This window comes from Quercus suber, unplaced genomic scaffold, assembly GCF_002906115.3.
Source record: "Quercus suber isolate HL8 unplaced genomic scaffold, Cork oak 2.0 scaffold_947, whole genome shotgun sequence".
Classification (NCBI taxonomy): Eukaryota; Viridiplantae; Streptophyta; class Magnoliopsida; order Fagales; family Fagaceae; genus Quercus; species Quercus suber.
Genome location: NW_027070367.1, coordinates 7,278 through 25,913, shown reverse-complemented (window position 1 = coordinate 25,913; position 18,636 = coordinate 7,278). Strand labels below are relative to the sequence as shown.

The following is an 18,636-nucleotide window of genomic DNA, read 5'->3' as shown; positions in this document are numbered from 1 at the left end:
TATCACTTTGCTATGATCCTCTCATTGCTCTGGATGCACAGGAATCAATTACGTGTTGGTCAAACTCCAATTTCACTATCAAAGATTTTTTTTTTTTTTTTTAAATTTTTTTTTTGTGGTGGGAAACACTATCAAACACTATCAAAAATTTGGTTTTGCTCGAGACAAAATTCATAAGCTAAGATTAAAGATGGTCATACAAATACTTCAACGAGAAAGAATCAACTATGGTAGTGACTAAAGTGATGTAAGAGACTTTATTTGATTCGAAGCTAGCCTGGAGAAAAGTAATGAATTCAAAATAATTAAGTGGTTGATCAGTGGCAACTGATGTGTCCATCAAATTGGCGAGCTTGTGAAATAATCAACAATAAATAAGCTGATTTTTTTTATCATAGCACAAAATGACCCAAAGTTGGTCCCTTAGAACTTATGTTACACAAGCTTTCCAATGGTATCAAGAATCAATAATTTAACACTCTCTTTCTCTCTCTATATTCGGATCCATAACCTTAACTCATACTGGCCAAATCTTGTATTTTTTGGCTGAAATTGATAGGGGTGGCAAATGAGCGGGTTGAGTCATAAATGAGTTGGGTCATAAATGGGTTGTTTGTGGGAAACACTATCAAACACTATCAAAAATTTGATTTTGCTCGAGACAAAATTCATAAGCTAAGATTAAAGATGGTCATACAAATCCTTCAATGAGAAAGAATTGACTATGGTAGTGACTAAAGTGACATAAGAGACTTTATTTGATCCGAAGCTAGCCTGGAGAAAAGTGATGAATTCAAAATAATTAAGTGGTTGATCAATGGCAGCTGATGTGTCCATCAAATTGGCGAGCTTGTGAAATAATCAACAATAAATAAGCTGATTTTTTTTTTATCATTGCACAAAATGACCCAAAGTTGGTCCTTTAGAACTTATGTTAACAAGCTTTCCAATGGTATCAAGAATCAATAATTTAACACTCTCTTTCGCTCTCTATATTCGGATCCATAACCTTAACGCATATTGGCCAAATCTTGTATTTTTTGGCCGAAATTGATAGGGGTGGCAAATGGGCGGGTTGAGTCATAAATGAGTTGGGTCATATATGGGTTGGATGTGTAATTATCCATTTATGACCCGTTTATATATAAATTAATTATCCATTACCCACCTAACCCATTTAATTAGTAACCCGCCCATTTAACCCAATATGACCCAAATACCTTCAAAACTAGTTGAATACCCGATTGACTACCAAAATTACCAAAATACCCTTAAATACCCAAAATGACCCAAATACCCCCTACACTTTCAAAATTACCAATATACCCTTGGACATCCAAAATTACCAAAATACCCCTAGAATGATAAATATACAAGTTTTCTCATTTGTCAAATTAGTTAGCCAAAAAAAAAAAAAAAAAAAAGTCAAATCTTCATATTATTTAAAAATCTTGCTTCCTTTTTTTTTTTTTTTTTTTTTTGTTTTTTGGTGAGCCTTAATATCCTTAATCCCTTATTAGCATTGGCAATGCTTACGTAGAACTTTAAATTTTTTTTTTCTTGATAATAATAAGTGGCCAGATGTAGGAAGGTTTTGTGACAAGATATACCACGCATCCAACTAGGACTTTTTTTAATTTTTACATATTGATAAGGATATTTTCGGCATAAATGTTTTTCTTAAAATCTTCGACCTGTCGGGATGAAAACACCTCACCTGATGGTTCGTAGGGACAGACATCCTACCCCACCTCCATAAGAATCCGTCAGCTTCATAGAGATCCGTTGAGAACTTGGCAGTTGGTCTTGACGAGTGGTAGGCGCATAAAAGTTGACGGATAGGTTTGAAGTATAGCGCAATAGGGGGATGATGCCTAAACCGACGAATGGATTTGTATGAGCCCCATGAACCTTTACGTGTTCTCCATTCATAAACCCCTACATAGAAATAACTTGCACACCCTGCCTAAAGACCCTATTTCACGTTCGTATCTTCCTGATATAGGAATGAAAGTCCTAGAATCTCGAAGCCTTAACTCCAAAATCTTCTCCACAAGGAAAGATTCCGCGTTCCAAGGGATCTCAATTAACTCCACACCACTATATAAGCATTGGACCTCCTCTCTCCCAAGGAACGTGAAATTTCCTAGTTCTCATACTTTAGAGTTCTCGGAGATTCTCATTCTATCACTGACTTAACCTTCAGAGGGTCTTTGGCCGGCACTCCACCGATGCTCCTTGTTGGTTCTTCTTTCTCTTGTTCTTCAGATACCCTTATTGGTGCATGTGTGGACGATCAACTCACTAACGATTTTTGTGCATCATCATATACTGTTAAGCATTTATTTTTCATATATGTCAAAAAAATATCAATATAAGAGCAACCATGAATGATAAAATGGTATAAGAAAGTCCACGAGTTTTTATCACTTTGCTATGATCCTCTCATTGCTCTGGATGCACAGGAATCAATTACATGTTGGTCAAACTCCAATTTCACTATCAAAGATTTTTTTTTTTTTTTTTTTATAATTTTTTTGTGGGAAACACTATGAAACACTATCAAAAATTTGATTTTGCTCGAGACAAAATTCATAAGCTAAGATTAAAGATGGTTATACAAATCCTTCAACGAGAAAGAATCAACTATGGTAGTGACTAAAGTGACGTAAGAGACTTTATTTGATCCGAAGCTAGCCTGGAGAAAAGTAATGAATTCAAAATAATTAAGTGGTTGATCAATGGCAACTGATGTGTCCATCAAATTGGCGAGCTTGTGAAATAATCAACAATAAATAAGCTGATTTTTTTTATCATAGCACAAAATGACCCAAAGTTGGTCCCTTAGAACTTATGTTACACAAGCTTTCCAATGGTATCAAGTATCAAGAATCAATAATTTAACACTCTCTTTCTCTCTCTATATTCGTATCCATAACCTTAACTCATACTGGCCAAATCTTGTATTTTTTGGCCGAAATTGATAGGGGTGGCAAATGAGCGGGTTGAGTCATAAATGAGTTGGGTCATAAATGGGTTGTTTGTGGGAAACACTATCAAACACTATCAAAAATTTGATTTTGCTCGAGACAAAATTCATAAGCTAAGATTAAAGATGGTCACACAAATCCTTCAACGAGAAAGAATCGACTATGGTAGTGACTAAAGTGACATAAGAGACTTTATTTGATCTGAAGCTAGCCTGGAGAAAAGTGATGAATTCAAAATAATTAAGTGGTTGATCAATGGCAGCTGATGTGTCCATCAAATTGGCGAGCTTGTGAAATAATCAACAATAAATAAGCTGATTTTTTTTTATCATAGCACAAAATGACCCAAAGTTGGTCCCTTAGAACTTATGTTACACAAGCTTTCCAATGGTATCAAGAATCAATAATTTAACACTCTCTTTCGCTCTCTATATTTGGATCCATAACCTTAACGCATATTGGCCAAATTTTGTATTTTTTGGCCGAAATTGATAGGGGTGGCAAATGGGCAGGTTGAGTCATAAATGAGTTGGGTCATAAATAGGTTGGATGTGTAATTATCCATTTATCCATTTATGACCCGTTTATATATAAATTAATTATCCATTACTCACCTAACCCATTTAATTAGTAACCCGCTCATTTAACCCAATATGACCCAAATACCTTCAAAACTAGTTGAATACCCGATTGACTACCAAAATTACCAAAATACCCTTAAATACCCAAAATGACCAAAATACCCCCTACACTTTCAAAATTACCAATATACCCTTGGACATCCAAAATTACCAAAATACCCCTAGAATGATAAATATACAAGTTTTCTCATTTGTCAAATTAGTTAGCCAAAAAAAAAAAAAAAAAAAAGTCAAAAATTAAACTAAATTCCTGAATATGAGCTATATTTCCATAAGGTCCAACATTTTTATCCATTTTTTTAACATAATCCCACTAAAAACGTAAAGATCCAAAATTTTAGGTGTGGCTGAATCTTTTAAACAAATATAAGCAACTTCTATTTTATGTAATTTAGAAACACATGTATGTCTTGGAATTTCAATCTTACTCATTAAAACATGATTAGAGATTGGAACCTAAATAAATTACTAAGTAGCTCATATCAACACCAATATCAAAATAGTATAATTTATAACCTTAATTAACATTGCCCAGAAACTTAATTACGCTCCAGCAATCATTGAGAAAAATAAAACCACAAACACAGTAATGAGCTATATTTTAGCTTAAATTTTTAATGAATCTTTATCAGAATAGTACTCTGACATCCACAATGAAAACCACCGAAAATTTGAACTGTTGTATATATGGTGAGGGGATAAAATCCAGTTGTTCCCTTGAGTTTCTTTGAAATGCTAGCAAAATACTTTCGCTGGTGGAAAGCTAAGTCCAACTCTAGCTCAGAAGGCTGTCTTGATCCAAAAATGAAGTCTTGGAAGGCAGATAGTGATAATTGCAGAGTCATCAGCAGAAACTATTAAATTGAGAACAAAAGAGAAAAACAGTAACTTCATGCACTTGATAGAAAAGAAAAAGACATTAACTTAGAACTCAAAACCCAATTGAGAGAGGGATCTTAATCTTACCTTGAAAATCTTAACAAGTCCAAAGCCACCTTCACTGAACTTGTGAGTTTGTCTACACTAACAGAACAAAGTAAACTATTAATAGCGGTTTTTTTTTTTTTTTTTTTTTTTTTCAATCATTATACAAACAATCAGTTTGGAATGCTCCGATTTGCAATCGAAACAAACAATACTGCGGTGGCCGTTGAATCATTCATCGGTGGTTCAATTTTACAATTAGGTAACTGACCTTATTGAGTGGATTTTGGCATTTGCTGTGCTCAATGGTTGTGCTCAATTTGGAATATCTCTCACGCTCTCTTCCAATCGCGCCAACACTGTTCAAGTTTGTCTCTCTCTCAACTCTTCTTCTTCTTCATTTGATTTTTTTTTTTGTTTATGGGTTTGTCTTTATTTTCTATTTTTGTTTGTGGGTTTGAAATGTAAATTATGTGTTTGATGAAATGCTTAGCAGAAGATAATGCTCTCTTTGTTTGTGTCTAACTGAAATGGAGAAATGGGATTTGGGTTATAAGTCAGCAACTAGTTGTGTAGGTAGTACTTTTACTCTAGNTAAATTAAACACATTCTATAGAGGGGATAACCTGTGAACATTAGTATTTTACTTGATTATTTCTTTATTGAAGAGTTTTTAAACATGTAGTTATCCACAAATTTGAAAAAAAAAAAAAATTGGCAGAGTAGGTTTTTTTGGATAGAATGTGGGATATATATATATATATAATATATATTTTTCAAATTAGGAACGTGGGTAGATAACTTCTTTTTTTTAGTTTTTTATAATAGGGTAAATAAATCTTTGATAGAACGTGGGGTTTTTTTTTTTTTTTTTTTTTTTTTTTTTTTTCTTTCTAATTTTTAAAAAGAAGTTAAAAACAGTTTAAACTGTAATCAAACCTGCATATATCTATTTAGGTTTTTTTTTTTTTTTTTGGATAAAGTTGAGGATTTTTTTTAAAAGAAATTTGATTTGAAGATAAAAGTGAAGATGATTAAAAAAAAAAAGAAAAAAAAAGAAAAAACAACAACAACAACAACAACAACAACAACAAGAAGCCTATAGTTGCTTTGAAGAAGTGGGTTAGTGGAAGAGTGATCCTATTTCGTAAGAAATGTTTTAGATAAGAGAGATATATTTTTACATTGTTATCCTTAAGTTTTACCCTTACTTAAACATAGGCTGTAAGAATATTTTGGAACAAAAAATTCGGTCAAAGCAGGAAAGTCCCTTAAATAGTAATATAGATTATGTTTAAACAACATTGTTTGTGATAGATTTGAACTAAATAACCAGATTGACTCACATTTTGACAATATGAGGTATTAAATTAACAAATATTTCACATATGAGGTATTAAATTGAGGTGAGAGTACTAAAATTGACAATATAAGGTGAGATCACGAAAATTCTTGCTTTGTTTTTTTTTTTTTTAATCCAAAAGTTTTCAAATAAAATAAATTTGATTCATATTAGTAGTGTTATTATTACTCTCTCTCTCTCTCTCTCTCTCTCTCTCTCCCCCCCCCCCCCCAACAAAAAAAAGGCACTCTATTAATATTCCAAATTTTAATTTTCCAACTAAGAGTATCTAAATATTCTTGTTGCATAGTACTTCCTCTAGCCAAAAACACATTGGAAACTTTCATAAAGAATAAGCAGTTAATTTATGAGTCTAATTTTCTTAAATGTTGTTTTAGAATTCTAGTTCTCAACCTAATAGTTTATAGGGGCAATTTCATTTACATTTATTTATTCTAAATTACAATTTGTGTTAAAAAAAGAAAAAAAAAGAAAAAAGTCTAATTATCTTAAATTTGTTTCAAAATTCTAATGCGCAAGCCTAATATTAATAGGAGCAATTTCATTTTCATTTATTTATCTTAATTTCAATTTGTGTAAAAAAGAAAAGAAAAATGATGCATTATGCTACTTAAGTAATGATCCATTTCCACATAGAAGTTAGGCTGCTCATCCTACACTGGATCAGGATTCCTTGAAAGAAATTCCGTATTGACTCTTGAAAGAATGGAACTAGATACTTTTCTTTAACGGAGATTCAAAATTGGGAATTGATTGGGTACAAAAGATGTACAGGAGTCAGCAGTAGCTTGTCCAATTTCCAAATTCAAACATGATGTGTAAGAGGAAGGGGGTGTTGTATCTGTGCATCCAGGTCCATTTTTATTGTTTTAGGCTAATGATAGAATTCTTAATGCCTTCAGGCAGAAAGACTTACTTGACAGAACTGAAATTGGAAATTCACATGCTAGCACCATATCTGTGGTGACCAAACATGTAATGCTGGCATGGCTTGTCCAAACATATGGCTAGAATCAGAACCTTCAGAGACAAAGCGGTGCCCCATTCGATAGAAGATATACAACTAATTGCTCAAACTGGAATTGCATTCGTTACGGCAAGCATGCCTAATAGCCATTTCTTTCTTCTAAGATATCAAGAGCCATAAACTCAAATCCGCAAAGGGGATGTTCAAATTCTTACCCTAATCCTCTGCTTTATCTTGTTCACACAGCAGTTTAAGATGAGGATAATACCAAATAGGCTGGAATGTAAAGCTGGTTGATCCAGTTTGAGCAAAGATTGGTGTTTTAACAGACTCCCAATAGTCTTACCTTTCTAGTAAGTAAGGTAAGATTTCATAGTGTTAGGTTCATATTTTTATGTAAGTGGCATATCCTATGACAAAATGCACTTTACTTGTATTTGGGTAAATTCAAGCAGATTCAAGATGATCATTACAGGTGGTTACATTGAAGACATGAAGATTACTCAAGAACTGCTCAAGAAAGTTGAATCTGCAGGTTTTCATACCTGTCGATCTATTGAGATTTAGTAAAGCTCGATACCTGTCTTGATACCTCTCGATCTATCGAGCTTACGAGATTTCTGATATAGCCTGAAACGTTTTGATTCCTAAAGGCTATTTGTTTATGGGTTTGCATAATCCTCATAGGACTAGCAAAGCCCAAAGTTTGTGTAAATTGGAATAGGAAAGCCTATCTAAAAGACCCATTAAGCTTCCATTTAAATAGGGGAGGTGGAGAAAGAAGACCCTAACCCTAAAAAGTTTCATAAGGTTTTCTTTTTGAAACCCTAGCCTCCTTCTACAAAAGAAAGAGTTCTTGCTGCGTTTCTTGTACGTCTTTGGGTTCTGTAACCAAGTAAATTCTCTAGCACCAACATTGAAGATCTTATTGGTGTTTCTATGTGAAGCTGTTGCAAATCAAGTACAATAATCAAAGGTTATTATGGAGTTAGTTACGTACTGCGATCCGTGCAAAGGAGCTAGTCACAGATTGGAGATTTCTGCATCAAGGAAAAGAAAGTTACTACAAGATCAAGTTCAATTGGGTATTGAAGCCAAGATTCAACTGTAGGTTGGTACTTTGGGATAGGCTAGGGTAGTTAATAAGATTTCTTGTACTTGTAACCGCTTGATTGTTGATTAGTAGATTCTTGGGAATGGTGACCTTAAAATCACCTGGTAGGGTTTTAGCCTTGCGAGATTTTCTCCATTTGTCAACAAATCACCATGACAAATTTATTTTCCGCTACATTAGTATTTTTGTGATTTGTTGGTGATTGCACGATTTGCATGCAATTGAACCTAATTAATCAACTTGAGTAATTGAATTAATTAACCGGGTCAAGCTATCTTAACCCAACACATAGCTCCTCAGTCCTCAGATATGGATTGGAGACTTTGAAGTTCTAAGAGCCTTTGGAAGCTAAGAAAGGTTATAGAGTCAGGCTGAGTATACTCATCCTAATACAAGCTAAAACAAAATCAAGTCTAGTAATACCAAAATTTTCATAACTTCTGAAATTGGCATATGTCGGCATCAACTTCATGGACTTTGTGAATTTCTTAACATTTTTACACATGCTTGCCATTGAACTATAAAACAAGCTAACAATCTATCTATATGTTAGCTTCAACAAATTTGAGAATCGAAACAATATTACAGAAGAGCAACAGAACTTGCAGTTTGTGGCTTAGAAAACATAATGCCCACTTCAAAAGATATTTATTAGAAGGAATTAAGGAAACCAGCTGAACCTTCACACAAAGTGAAATTAGGATGTTAATATGCTCTACCATATATGCTTGGGAATAACTGTATGAGAATTTAGAGTTGAAGAGATAAGCTCAGGCTACTTTTCTTTGGGGAAGTAGATAAACTCAACAGAATTTACAAGACTTAGACATATTGATTAAAGTTATAGAATTTGTCATAATCTCCAATCATTTGTTATAATTTTACAAGTATCTGAGTTTTTGAACAATTCCTGCACAAAAATGAAAGATACCAAAGGGCAAAGTTCTTTGTGTTCCACTTGGTATCACTACTTTAATGGAAGAACAAACTTGAAGTATGTACACATTGCATATATCAATTAAAGAACAATGTGAGAATACCACACTTAAAAGTGTAGATATGCTGATATGCAGGTCAAGGTGATCTAGTGACACAGGACAAAACCAAAACAGAGGCAACTCTGTTGCCCATGCTTTAGCTAGGATAGCTAGGTTATTTTTTCCTTTGTTAGTATAGATGGAGGATGTTTCACTAGACATTTTTCATTTTGTTGTCATTGATTTTCCTTTTGATTAAATAATATTGCTCGATCTTTTCCTTTAAAAAAATTGAAAATAAGACATGACCCTCTCAAAAAAAGTTACATTACACTTCACTCAGGGCTCACAGACTCAGTACTCAAATGGTAATAGATTAAAGTGGCACAAGCAAAAATGCAAAGAACAAGAGGAGTGGACAAAACATGCTAAAAGGGCGGTGACAACACAAAAAATAGTAAGATAGTAAATTACTGAAAGTAGGGGCAGGGATTATTAGATTTGATATTAGGTGATTTTTGTTTAGGCTCAGTAGTATGCATTTTTTAAGAAAAAAGATAATGCATATAAAGTGTTTGTTTTTTTTAGACCCCTTAAACACACCAGATTAACCTAGTTAATTAGCCAAGTTATTACTTAGTCCAAATTCAAGATCTAAGTTAAATAATCATATAATCATATCAATGTAAAGTGCGGAATATAAAGAACACAAAGATATGATGACTCAGGAAACCAAACCCGGTAAACAACTTGTCCCCTCTATAGAATGTGTTTAATTTAGACACAATATATATATCTATATATATATATATATATATAGAAGATGTTTAATCAAAAGGAGACTACCTTTCAACATACTAGTATTGAAATTGTGCATTTAAGACTACTAATATTGCTAGAAGGGTCATAAGGTAAGCTACAAAAAATGAATATCAAAATAACATTAAAATCATATGTTCATGTGTGGATTTGTTCATTTTTTGTAGCTAATCTTATGATACTTCTAGCAATATTAGTAATTTTAAATGCACAATTTTTGTGGAAAAAATGTAAATCTCAAATTAGAATGAGTGAAAAATTATAACACTAAATGTGTGTTTGGCAAAAATTATTTTTGCCAACTTATTTTACTATTCAGCTTATTTTTACTATCATAGGCCCCACTGCACTTTTTTGGCACTATTTATGAGTCTCACTGTACTATTCAACTAATATTTACCTTTAGCTACAGTACTTTCAGTAAAAAGTTTTCAATTCCAGCAAAATAAGCAGATCTCAAACAAACCCTAAACAAAAAAAAAGCCTCATCGCATGCACGAAACACGTGTGATGAGGCTAGTTTTTTATTTAAAGATTCAATTGAAAACATTTGTCAATTAACAACTTTCATTTGTTTAATAAATTTAATTTTAGACAAACAAAAAAGAGTAACTTAGTTTTGCACAGTGATAAACTAAATTGACAAAAATCATTCATAAATAAAAATAAAAATAAATTTGATAGAAATCAAAATTTAAAAATTAATTTAACCATTCAAGTGAAAGTAAAGGGATTAAATTGAATTTAACCTAAAATAATTAATTAAGCAGTAAAGTTTTATCAATTGCTACATTTTTATTAAATAGTGGTAGTATATCAATCTATCATGGAAAAGAAAAAAACTTAGATAGTCTCGAATCAAAGTTTCAGACTTAAGAACAAGAGGGGGCCTGGCTGTATGAAAAAAAAAGTAGGTATATATTAAGCTCAAAAAAAAAAAATCTTTTGGCCCCTCTTTAAAAGAGTAATTTGTTAGGTTCTAAAGATTTAGGAATTTATGTATTTAGAACTCTAATTTGTATTGTTGGCAAACTATGATCAAAACAGGTTGTTTAGTCTTATTTAGGCTTGCTCAAAGTATATTTATTTGTAAAACTGGAATCGAGTGAGTGCAGATTTATTGGACTAAATCTGTAAGGCTCGATCGATCAAAAATTAGACTCGATCGATCGAACCACGTACAGATTTATTTTTCTGCAGAGTTCCAGTTCAGCCAAACTCTATTTAAACGTCTTGGGGTTCAAGTAAAACACTTCTATATATAAGGAAAACCCTAGAATGTTTTTGGGACTTCTAAGAGAGAGATTAGAGTGCCTCTTGTGCCTCCTTTTATTTTTAGGGTTTTGTACCCAAACCTCTCTAAGTCTTTGTTGCTCATATTTGCGGTTTATGTGAATCTCTTGTGAGATCCTTGAGGAGCTTTCCTTCACATAAACTTAGGGTTTTTAAGGTAGAGATTATTTCAACATCTTGATGATCAACAAGGTTGCTACCATTGGAACTTAAAAGAAAAGCAAGCGGGGAGCTTGTAGCTGATTGAGGAATTCAAGAAAGAAGTAGTCCGTGGATTCGGAGCCTGCGCGTGGTCGTGTCAGGAAGTTCTACTGGTGGGTAGCATTAGGAAGTCGAGCGGGGAGCTTGTAGTCCTTTTGTATGAACTTCAATTCTTTCATAGTGAATTCAGGTTAGCCTTGAGGATCGGTGGGTCAAATCCTCCCCAGGTTTTTACCGTGTGGTTTCTTGGGTGATCATATCTTGTGTTATTTATTTTCCGCTGCTTTATATTCTTGATATGATTGTTTGGATTGTTTTAACCTAGAATTGCTTAATTTGACTAAGTAACAACTTGGCTAATTAATCTAGGCTACGCAATCTGTGTGTTTAAGGGGTCTAAATTTCTAACATAATTATTAGGTACGCTCGGAATACGGATAATAATACTTATTCCTTTCATATTTATGGTGAGAAAGTGGGTGGATGAGTGGCAGAGATATGGAGACCAACAAAGAGATAAAGGCATAGATGCATAGACAAAGACAAATAAATAATATAATATAAAAATTTCACACAAATTTAATAGAATAAAATCGTCACTTACCCACATTGCTAACTCAAAGCACTAGCATCAAGTGTGTCAAATGCAAAATATTTGGCATTTGGCACACCAAACACCAAAAAAGCTCCCACATCACATGTTTGAAATTCTAAAACTTTTAGCATGGGTGAATAGTACCATTCCAAATTTGAAACAATACTATTCACAAATTATAAAATTTTATTATTTTTTATTATTATTATACTCTCAGTGGGAGGACGAGGATCCCAAAGCAGGTAAATAGGCAGTTTAGATTATGTCCGAGGAGTTAAAGTCTGGAAAGGTGATTTAGGGCAATGATTTCGTGGTTTGAAGGGAGATTAAGGTAACTTACTTAATAAAGACTCCGAGGACACACCTCAGACCTTGGAGGGTCGAGCACTAGTTATATAAAGGGAGCAGAGCTAAACTACTAGAAAAGCAAGAAAGCCGACTTGGCACGAGATGCGAGAAGTATGAAGAAAGAAGGGTGTAGAAGCCATCCCCTCCGAATTAAATACAAGATAACCACTCCTCTGGCTGTATTAATGAGGAAGTGACCATGAACAGTGGCAGCACAGCTAAGATTTTAGTATAAAGCTTGCTGGTATGTTCCAGATGGGACAAGAGTTCTAGGAATGCAATCCCAACTCTCCAAGTGTAGGGTTCAGATACCTTGTAGCTTGATATATAAAGCAAGAAGAAGATCTAAAGGAGGGGGATAGAAAAAAAAAAGTGCAAAAAAGAAGAAAGAGAGAATTTCATCCATTTTGTAACCTTATCTTCGGACTAGACCCGAGGAACAACACTTGTGTTTTTTCTCAATCAGTTTTCAAGCTGTGAATTAATGGAATAAATACCATCTCTTATTCAATTCTACGACAGAAGCCTTCTTAGTCTTTGCATGAGATATTACAAAACAAATTTGACTTCCCATCTCTAAAGAAATTTATTGGGATAGCAAACAATGAAATCATCATTTAATACAACAACGTTGGTTAACCGCTTTTTTGCCATTACAGTCTCTCTCCTCTCTGAGCTATTGTTCACAATCAGTAAAATTTGTATTGTTTTGTATTGGGATGAGTTTTAAGTAAATATATTTTTTTAAATGTTGTATATATTATTTTAGTGTATGAAATTGAAGAATATAACATGTGATGTAGGATGTATTGTAAAATAATGTGCTAAAATAATAAAGTAAGTTTTTTAATGTGTTAAAATGATATACTTTTGCAACAGTTAATGCTAATACTCACTTAATGCTATACCTAGTAATATGAAATTAAATAAATTTATAAATTGAGAAATATTAAATTTATAATTAATGCATCATGAATATTACCCACATTCTTGTATTCATTTTTAATTAGTAACAACAATTAGTCCTCATGGAAAAAGCCAATGAATTATACCATCACTATGAAATTTGAATTATAGAGGATTAGGATGTTGTACAAAAGTAATGTTAAGAACACATTAAAAAAAAAAAAAATGATATGTCTACAATATTTTTACAACAAATCCTAAATGGCAGGTTGTTACTGGTTGTTATTGTTAGGGCAAAAAAGTAATCTTAGTATTAGTTTTAAATTTGAACCAATAATAACTAACCACCTGTAATTTGTTGTAAAAATATTATAAAATTGTTATATACGTAGTATCTCTCTTAAAAAATAAACATAATTTGTATTATAACTTATCCAAGCGATAGGAGTGTGATAATAGGTTCACGTGGAAAACACATTTACGACTCACCGGATTTGGATCCTCTCCATTTCTCTTTGAAATGGAGAGTGTCCAGTTAAGGGCTGAGATTTAACTAAAATCAATCTATGTCTTGAAATATGCCACATCATTTAAAAGACACTGGACCTAATATTTCAAGGAGACTTAACGGAGCCAAGGAAAACAAACGTGAGTTTCAAAGTGTTCTTTCATTTGACTCTTTGGGGCTCTCTCCTCTCATCTCATCTCAGTTTCTTTCTCACTCTCAACAAACCCCAGCCATGGCCGACTTCTCCTTGCACGCACATCACCGCAACTGACAGTTCTTATGACCGAAATCACCCTGAAGATTTGATATCAGCTTTCTAAACCCCACCCAAAAAAAATCTTAGTTCAAATTTTGAAGATTTGATATATGGGTATTGTTCATGGGTCTGCGTTTTGAACGTTCAGAAGATTTGAAGATATATGTGTGTTTGGATGGGGCGTTTTGAAGATTTGATATATGGGTACTGTTCAGAAAGCAATAAAACGCCCCATCCAAATTTAGATCTGATATATGGTTTTGTTCTTTCTTATCTTGTTTTCTTTGTCAAAGAGCATCCTTTTCTTTCATTTATAGCACTAAAGATTATACCTCTCTTTGATTGAAAAATTTTCCTTTCCTTGCTTTAGATCTGTGGTAATTGTAGTAGGTGTATGAGTCTCTCCCATCTCAGTGTCTCTCTTTTTACCCTTGGGTCTCATTTTCTTTCAATTTTGAACAGTTTGATAACTGTGTTTTCTTGTTGAGTGTAAAGCTTGATGATTTTGCTTTGATTTGAAATTTGGGGTTTATGGGTATGACCCGAATGCCTGTGATTGAATAAGTGACTGCTTATAGTTGGAGTGTGATGGGTCTCTTCAAATCTATGCTGGTAGTTTGGTTTTGTGTTTACAACAATTGATTATTAAAGAATGAGTACTCCTAAAGCCTTTTGCCTTTTTTGCTAGAGCATCAGCCACACAATTACAAGAACGACTAGTATGAGTAAATGCAGAGGACTGAAAAACCAAAACTTGACTGCAAATGTCTTCAATGACAACACTGTAAAATGAAAGGCCAGCATTATTTTGATTTAAAGCAGTGATGACCATTGCTGAATCCCCTTCGAAGATCATCAAGCTTTATACTTAATAATAAAACTCAATCATCAAGCCAATCAAAAGTGAAACAAAAAGAGATCCAAGGGGTTCGGACCGTTCGGTAAACAAAAAAGATAAAATTAAAGAAAAAAAAACAGAGAGAGACTCATACACCAACTACAGTTACCCCAAATCTATAGCAAAGAAGGGGAAAAAATTCAATTAAAGAAAAGCATAATATTTCGTGCTATAAATGAAAGAAAGGGATGATCTTGGCAAAGACAACAAGAAAAGAAAAGGAAAAAAAAAACATAAATTTGATATCAAAATTTCCTTTAGAAATAGAGGTGGATGGCTGAAACATAGATGTTGCACAACTGTGTGTGGGTGCAAGGAGAACTGGAGAAGCTTGACCATCACTAGGTCTGATGGGAGGGAGAGAGAAACAGAGAGAGGAGAGGGATAGAGAGTTAGAGAAGAAAATGTGAGTTCAGCTGTTTTACTTAGTTAAAGTCTCCTGTTAGTGCTTTAAATGACGTGGCATATTTTAGGCCATGGATTTATTTTAAATTAATCTCAGCCCTTAACTGGACACATCCATTTCTTATGAAATGGAGAAGATCCGGATCCCGACTGACCGCGTGTTTGAATTGTGGCACAACTAGCTAGCTATTTTTTATTTTATAAGAATACAATTACGATTAAAACAATATTCACGCAAATTCCGTCACAATCAGATCTCTTCTCGTCACTCTTCTCCTTAAATACCTCCTCCGCAGCAAAGCAGACCAAAAAAAAATGGGTTGGAGTTGGGATACGGTGGGCGAAGCTTTGCTTTCTGCAAGTTTTGGAGTGCTGTTTGAAAGGCTGGCTGATCCCCTGCTCGGAGTCTTCTTCGGAGAACAGAATTTGGATCAGACACTCCTTGACAAGCTGAATACAGTTCTCCTGTCTGTTAACGCAGTGCTCAGTGATGCAGAGGAGAAGCAGATCACGAATCTGGCGGTGAAAAAGTGGGTCAATGAGCTAAAAGATGCTGCCTACCATGCCGACGATCTGTTGGACCAGATCGCCTCTATAAAATGGGATTTGAAAGCTGGAGCTAACGTGAAGGGAAAAGCTAAAGTCATCGGAAATCAGGTATTTAGTCGATTCTTTCCTCAAAATCTAAGTTGCGAAGATTCAGAAGCTAGGGTCAAACTTGGTAAGAATATAGAACCTAGACTGAAAAAGATAGTTGAAAGACTAGAGTCTTTAGCAAACCAGAGAGATATCCTCAATCTCAAGGAAAGTGCAAGTGGGAAGCCACCACCAATAATACCCTCAACCTCTTTAGTAGATGAATCTGAAGTGTTTGGTAGAGATAAAGATAAGGAGGAGCTAATAAAAAATTTGCTTGATGATAATTCACAAGATAAAGGAATCCCTGTGATTGCAATAGTTGGGATTGGTGGGGTTGGCAAGACAACCCTCGCTCAACTTGTGTATAATGACACGAGGGTGAAAAAACACTTTAGATCGAGAGCATGGGCTTATGTTTCAGAACAATTTGATGTATTCAAGGTGACTCGAACCATTTTTGAGTCGGTTACTTCAATGCATTGTAATGACACACAGCTTGATGTTCTTCAAGTCAAATTAAAGAAGAGATTGATGAGAAAAAGATTTCTGCTTGTTTTAGATGATACTTGGAATGAGAATTTTATTTTTTGGGATTTGCTATCAAGACCTTTAAAAGCTGGAGCCTACGGGAGTAGAGTTATTGTGACAACTCGCAATCAAAGCGTTGCATCACTCATGCGCCCTGTTTTTACTCATCGGCTACTACATTTGTCATATGAAGAGTGTTGGTCATTATTTGCAAAACATGCATTTAGTGCTAGCAACCCTGACGAATATCCGACCTTGAAAGGGATTAGTGAGGAAATTGTAAAAAAGTGTGCAGGCTTGCCTTTAGCTGCAAAAACACTAGGGGGTATGTTGCACTCAAAAGTTGAAGCTGTGGAATGGCGTAGAATACTCAATAGTGAGATATGGGATCTACCTAATGATAAGAGTAGCATCCTTCCTGCTTTGAGATTGAGCTATTTACATCTTCCTCCACATCTCAAACAATGTTTTGCTTATTGTTCGATATTTCCAAAAGGCTATGAGATTGAAAAAGGGAAATTGGTTCTCCTGTGGATGGCAGAAGGTTTTTTGCAGCAGCCAAACAGAATGGATTCAATGGAAGAGGTTGGGGATGAATATTTTCAAGAACTATTATCAAGGTCATTTTTTCAACAATCAAGCTCTTGCAAATCTTCCTTTGTGATGCATGACCTTATCAATGATTTAGCTCAGTTTGCATCTGGAGAGTTTTGTAGCAAGTTTGAGAATGGCAAGTTGCATGGAATTTCCGAAAAGGCACGGCATTTTGCATTCTTGATGGATCAGCTTGATGGCCCTGAGAAATTTGTGGCCCTTTCAGAGGTGAAGTTTCTACGAACCTTCCTTTTACTACGCTCTGCAAATCCTGGTCGATGCTCTGCCTCATGTAAAGTGGTTAGTGATGAATGGTTGCCAACTATGAAACACTTGCGCGTGCTTTCTTTTTCTTGTCCAACACTTACTAAGCTACCTGACTCTTTGGGCCAATTGAAACATCTACGTTATCTGGACTTTTCTGAGACTGCAATCAGCAAGTTACCCAGCTCGATATGTTCTTTGTGTAATTTGCAAACGCTGTTGTTGTCAAGTTGTACTAAACTCACTGAGTTACCAGCAAACATTGGTAACCTCATTAATTTGCGTCATCTAGATGTGAGTGAAACCAACTTAACAAATATGCCACCTGGATTAGGAGAATTAAAGAGTCTCCAAGTGTTGACTGATTTTGTTGTGAATAGAGATAGTGAATCAAATATAAGTGAATTGGGCAAGCTTTCACATCTTCGTATCCTTTCCATCTTAAAGCTGGAGAATGTAGTCAGTGCCGAAGCTGCTTCAGAGGCCAACTTGAAGAGTATGAACCATCTTAGGGAGTTGGTTTTCGAATGGACCTCTGACAGTCGTCATGTACAGAATGAAACAGAAGAAGTACTTGATCACCTGCGGCCTAATGAGAATTTGAAGAAGCTTACCATTGAAAACTACTGTGGTACACGGTTTCCAAATTGGCTAGGTGATGCTATTTTCTCTAATATGGTGATCCTACGTCTCAACAAGTGCAAAAATTGCACATCCTTACCACCACTGGGGCAGTTATCTTCTCTTCAGGGGCTCTTCATCACAAAGATGGAAGGATTAGAAAGGTTAGATTCTGAATTCTATGGCCACTCTGGAGTCAAGCCATTCAGATCTCTAAAAACTTTGTCGTTTGAGGAGTTGCCACGTTGGACGCATTGGATGCCTTCTGCCCATGAAGGTGAAGACTTCCCTTCCCTTCAAGAGCTTCGGATAAAGGAATGTCCGAATTTTATTGGGAACTTACCAAAGCTCCCATGTTCCCCGATAAATTTGGTGATTTCTCCTTGTCAAAAGTTTCAGGCATTGACTGATCACAAGGAGGTTCAGGAGGAAAAGTCTTTAGATGAGGACAAGAGCTTGTTGGCGAAACCGAGGTTCCGACCACGTATGGCGAAGAGAGGAAGACGAGGCACTTAGATTTTCAATAATTCCAGAGTCACAATCATTTTTGGATTGATGTACGTTTTTCCTTGTATTCATTTCGTTGCCATGAATTGTAGATTCTGAACTCATTGTTGACTTAGGGTTTTAAACTGTTATCAAACTTAAAGTTTTAACTGTCGTCAAACTTTCACTTTGGCACCCTAATTATAGCACCTTGCCACGCGGATTAGTGAATCTGAGAAATGTGGAATAATTATGGATCAAGATCATCTTAAAGTTGTTGTTGTTGTTGTTGTTGTTGT

The 18,636-nt window shown here is 34.6% G+C and overlaps 1 protein-coding gene and 1 long non-coding RNA gene across 2 annotated transcripts; one reads left to right on the top strand and one right to left on the bottom strand.

Moving 5' to 3' along the window:
- Positions 1 to 4,211: 4,211 nt before the first annotated feature.
- Positions 4,212 to 4,657, bottom strand: LOC136065374 (uncharacterized). Its single transcript, XR_010627006.1, has 2 exons — positions 4,598 to 4,657; positions 4,212 to 4,485 (listed from the first exon to the last, which is right to left on the bottom strand). It is a non-coding gene; the product is annotated as an uncharacterized LOC136065374 (long non-coding RNA).
- A 10,863-nt stretch (positions 4,658 to 15,520) lies between these two features.
- LOC111990646 (putative disease resistance RPP13-like protein 1) lies at positions 15,521 to 18,367 on the top strand. Its single transcript, XM_024022433.2, has one exon. The coding sequence runs from the start codon at positions 15,521 to 15,523 to the stop codon at positions 18,365 to 18,367; it is 2,847 nt and encodes a 948-aa protein (XP_023878201.1).
- Positions 18,368 to 18,636: the final 269 nt, after the last annotated feature.

Coding starts and splice junctions, on each gene's coding strand:
- LOC111990646 (XM_024022433.2), top strand. CDS start 15,521: ATGGGTTGGAGTTGGGATACGGTGGGCGAAGCTTTGCTTTCTGCAAGT.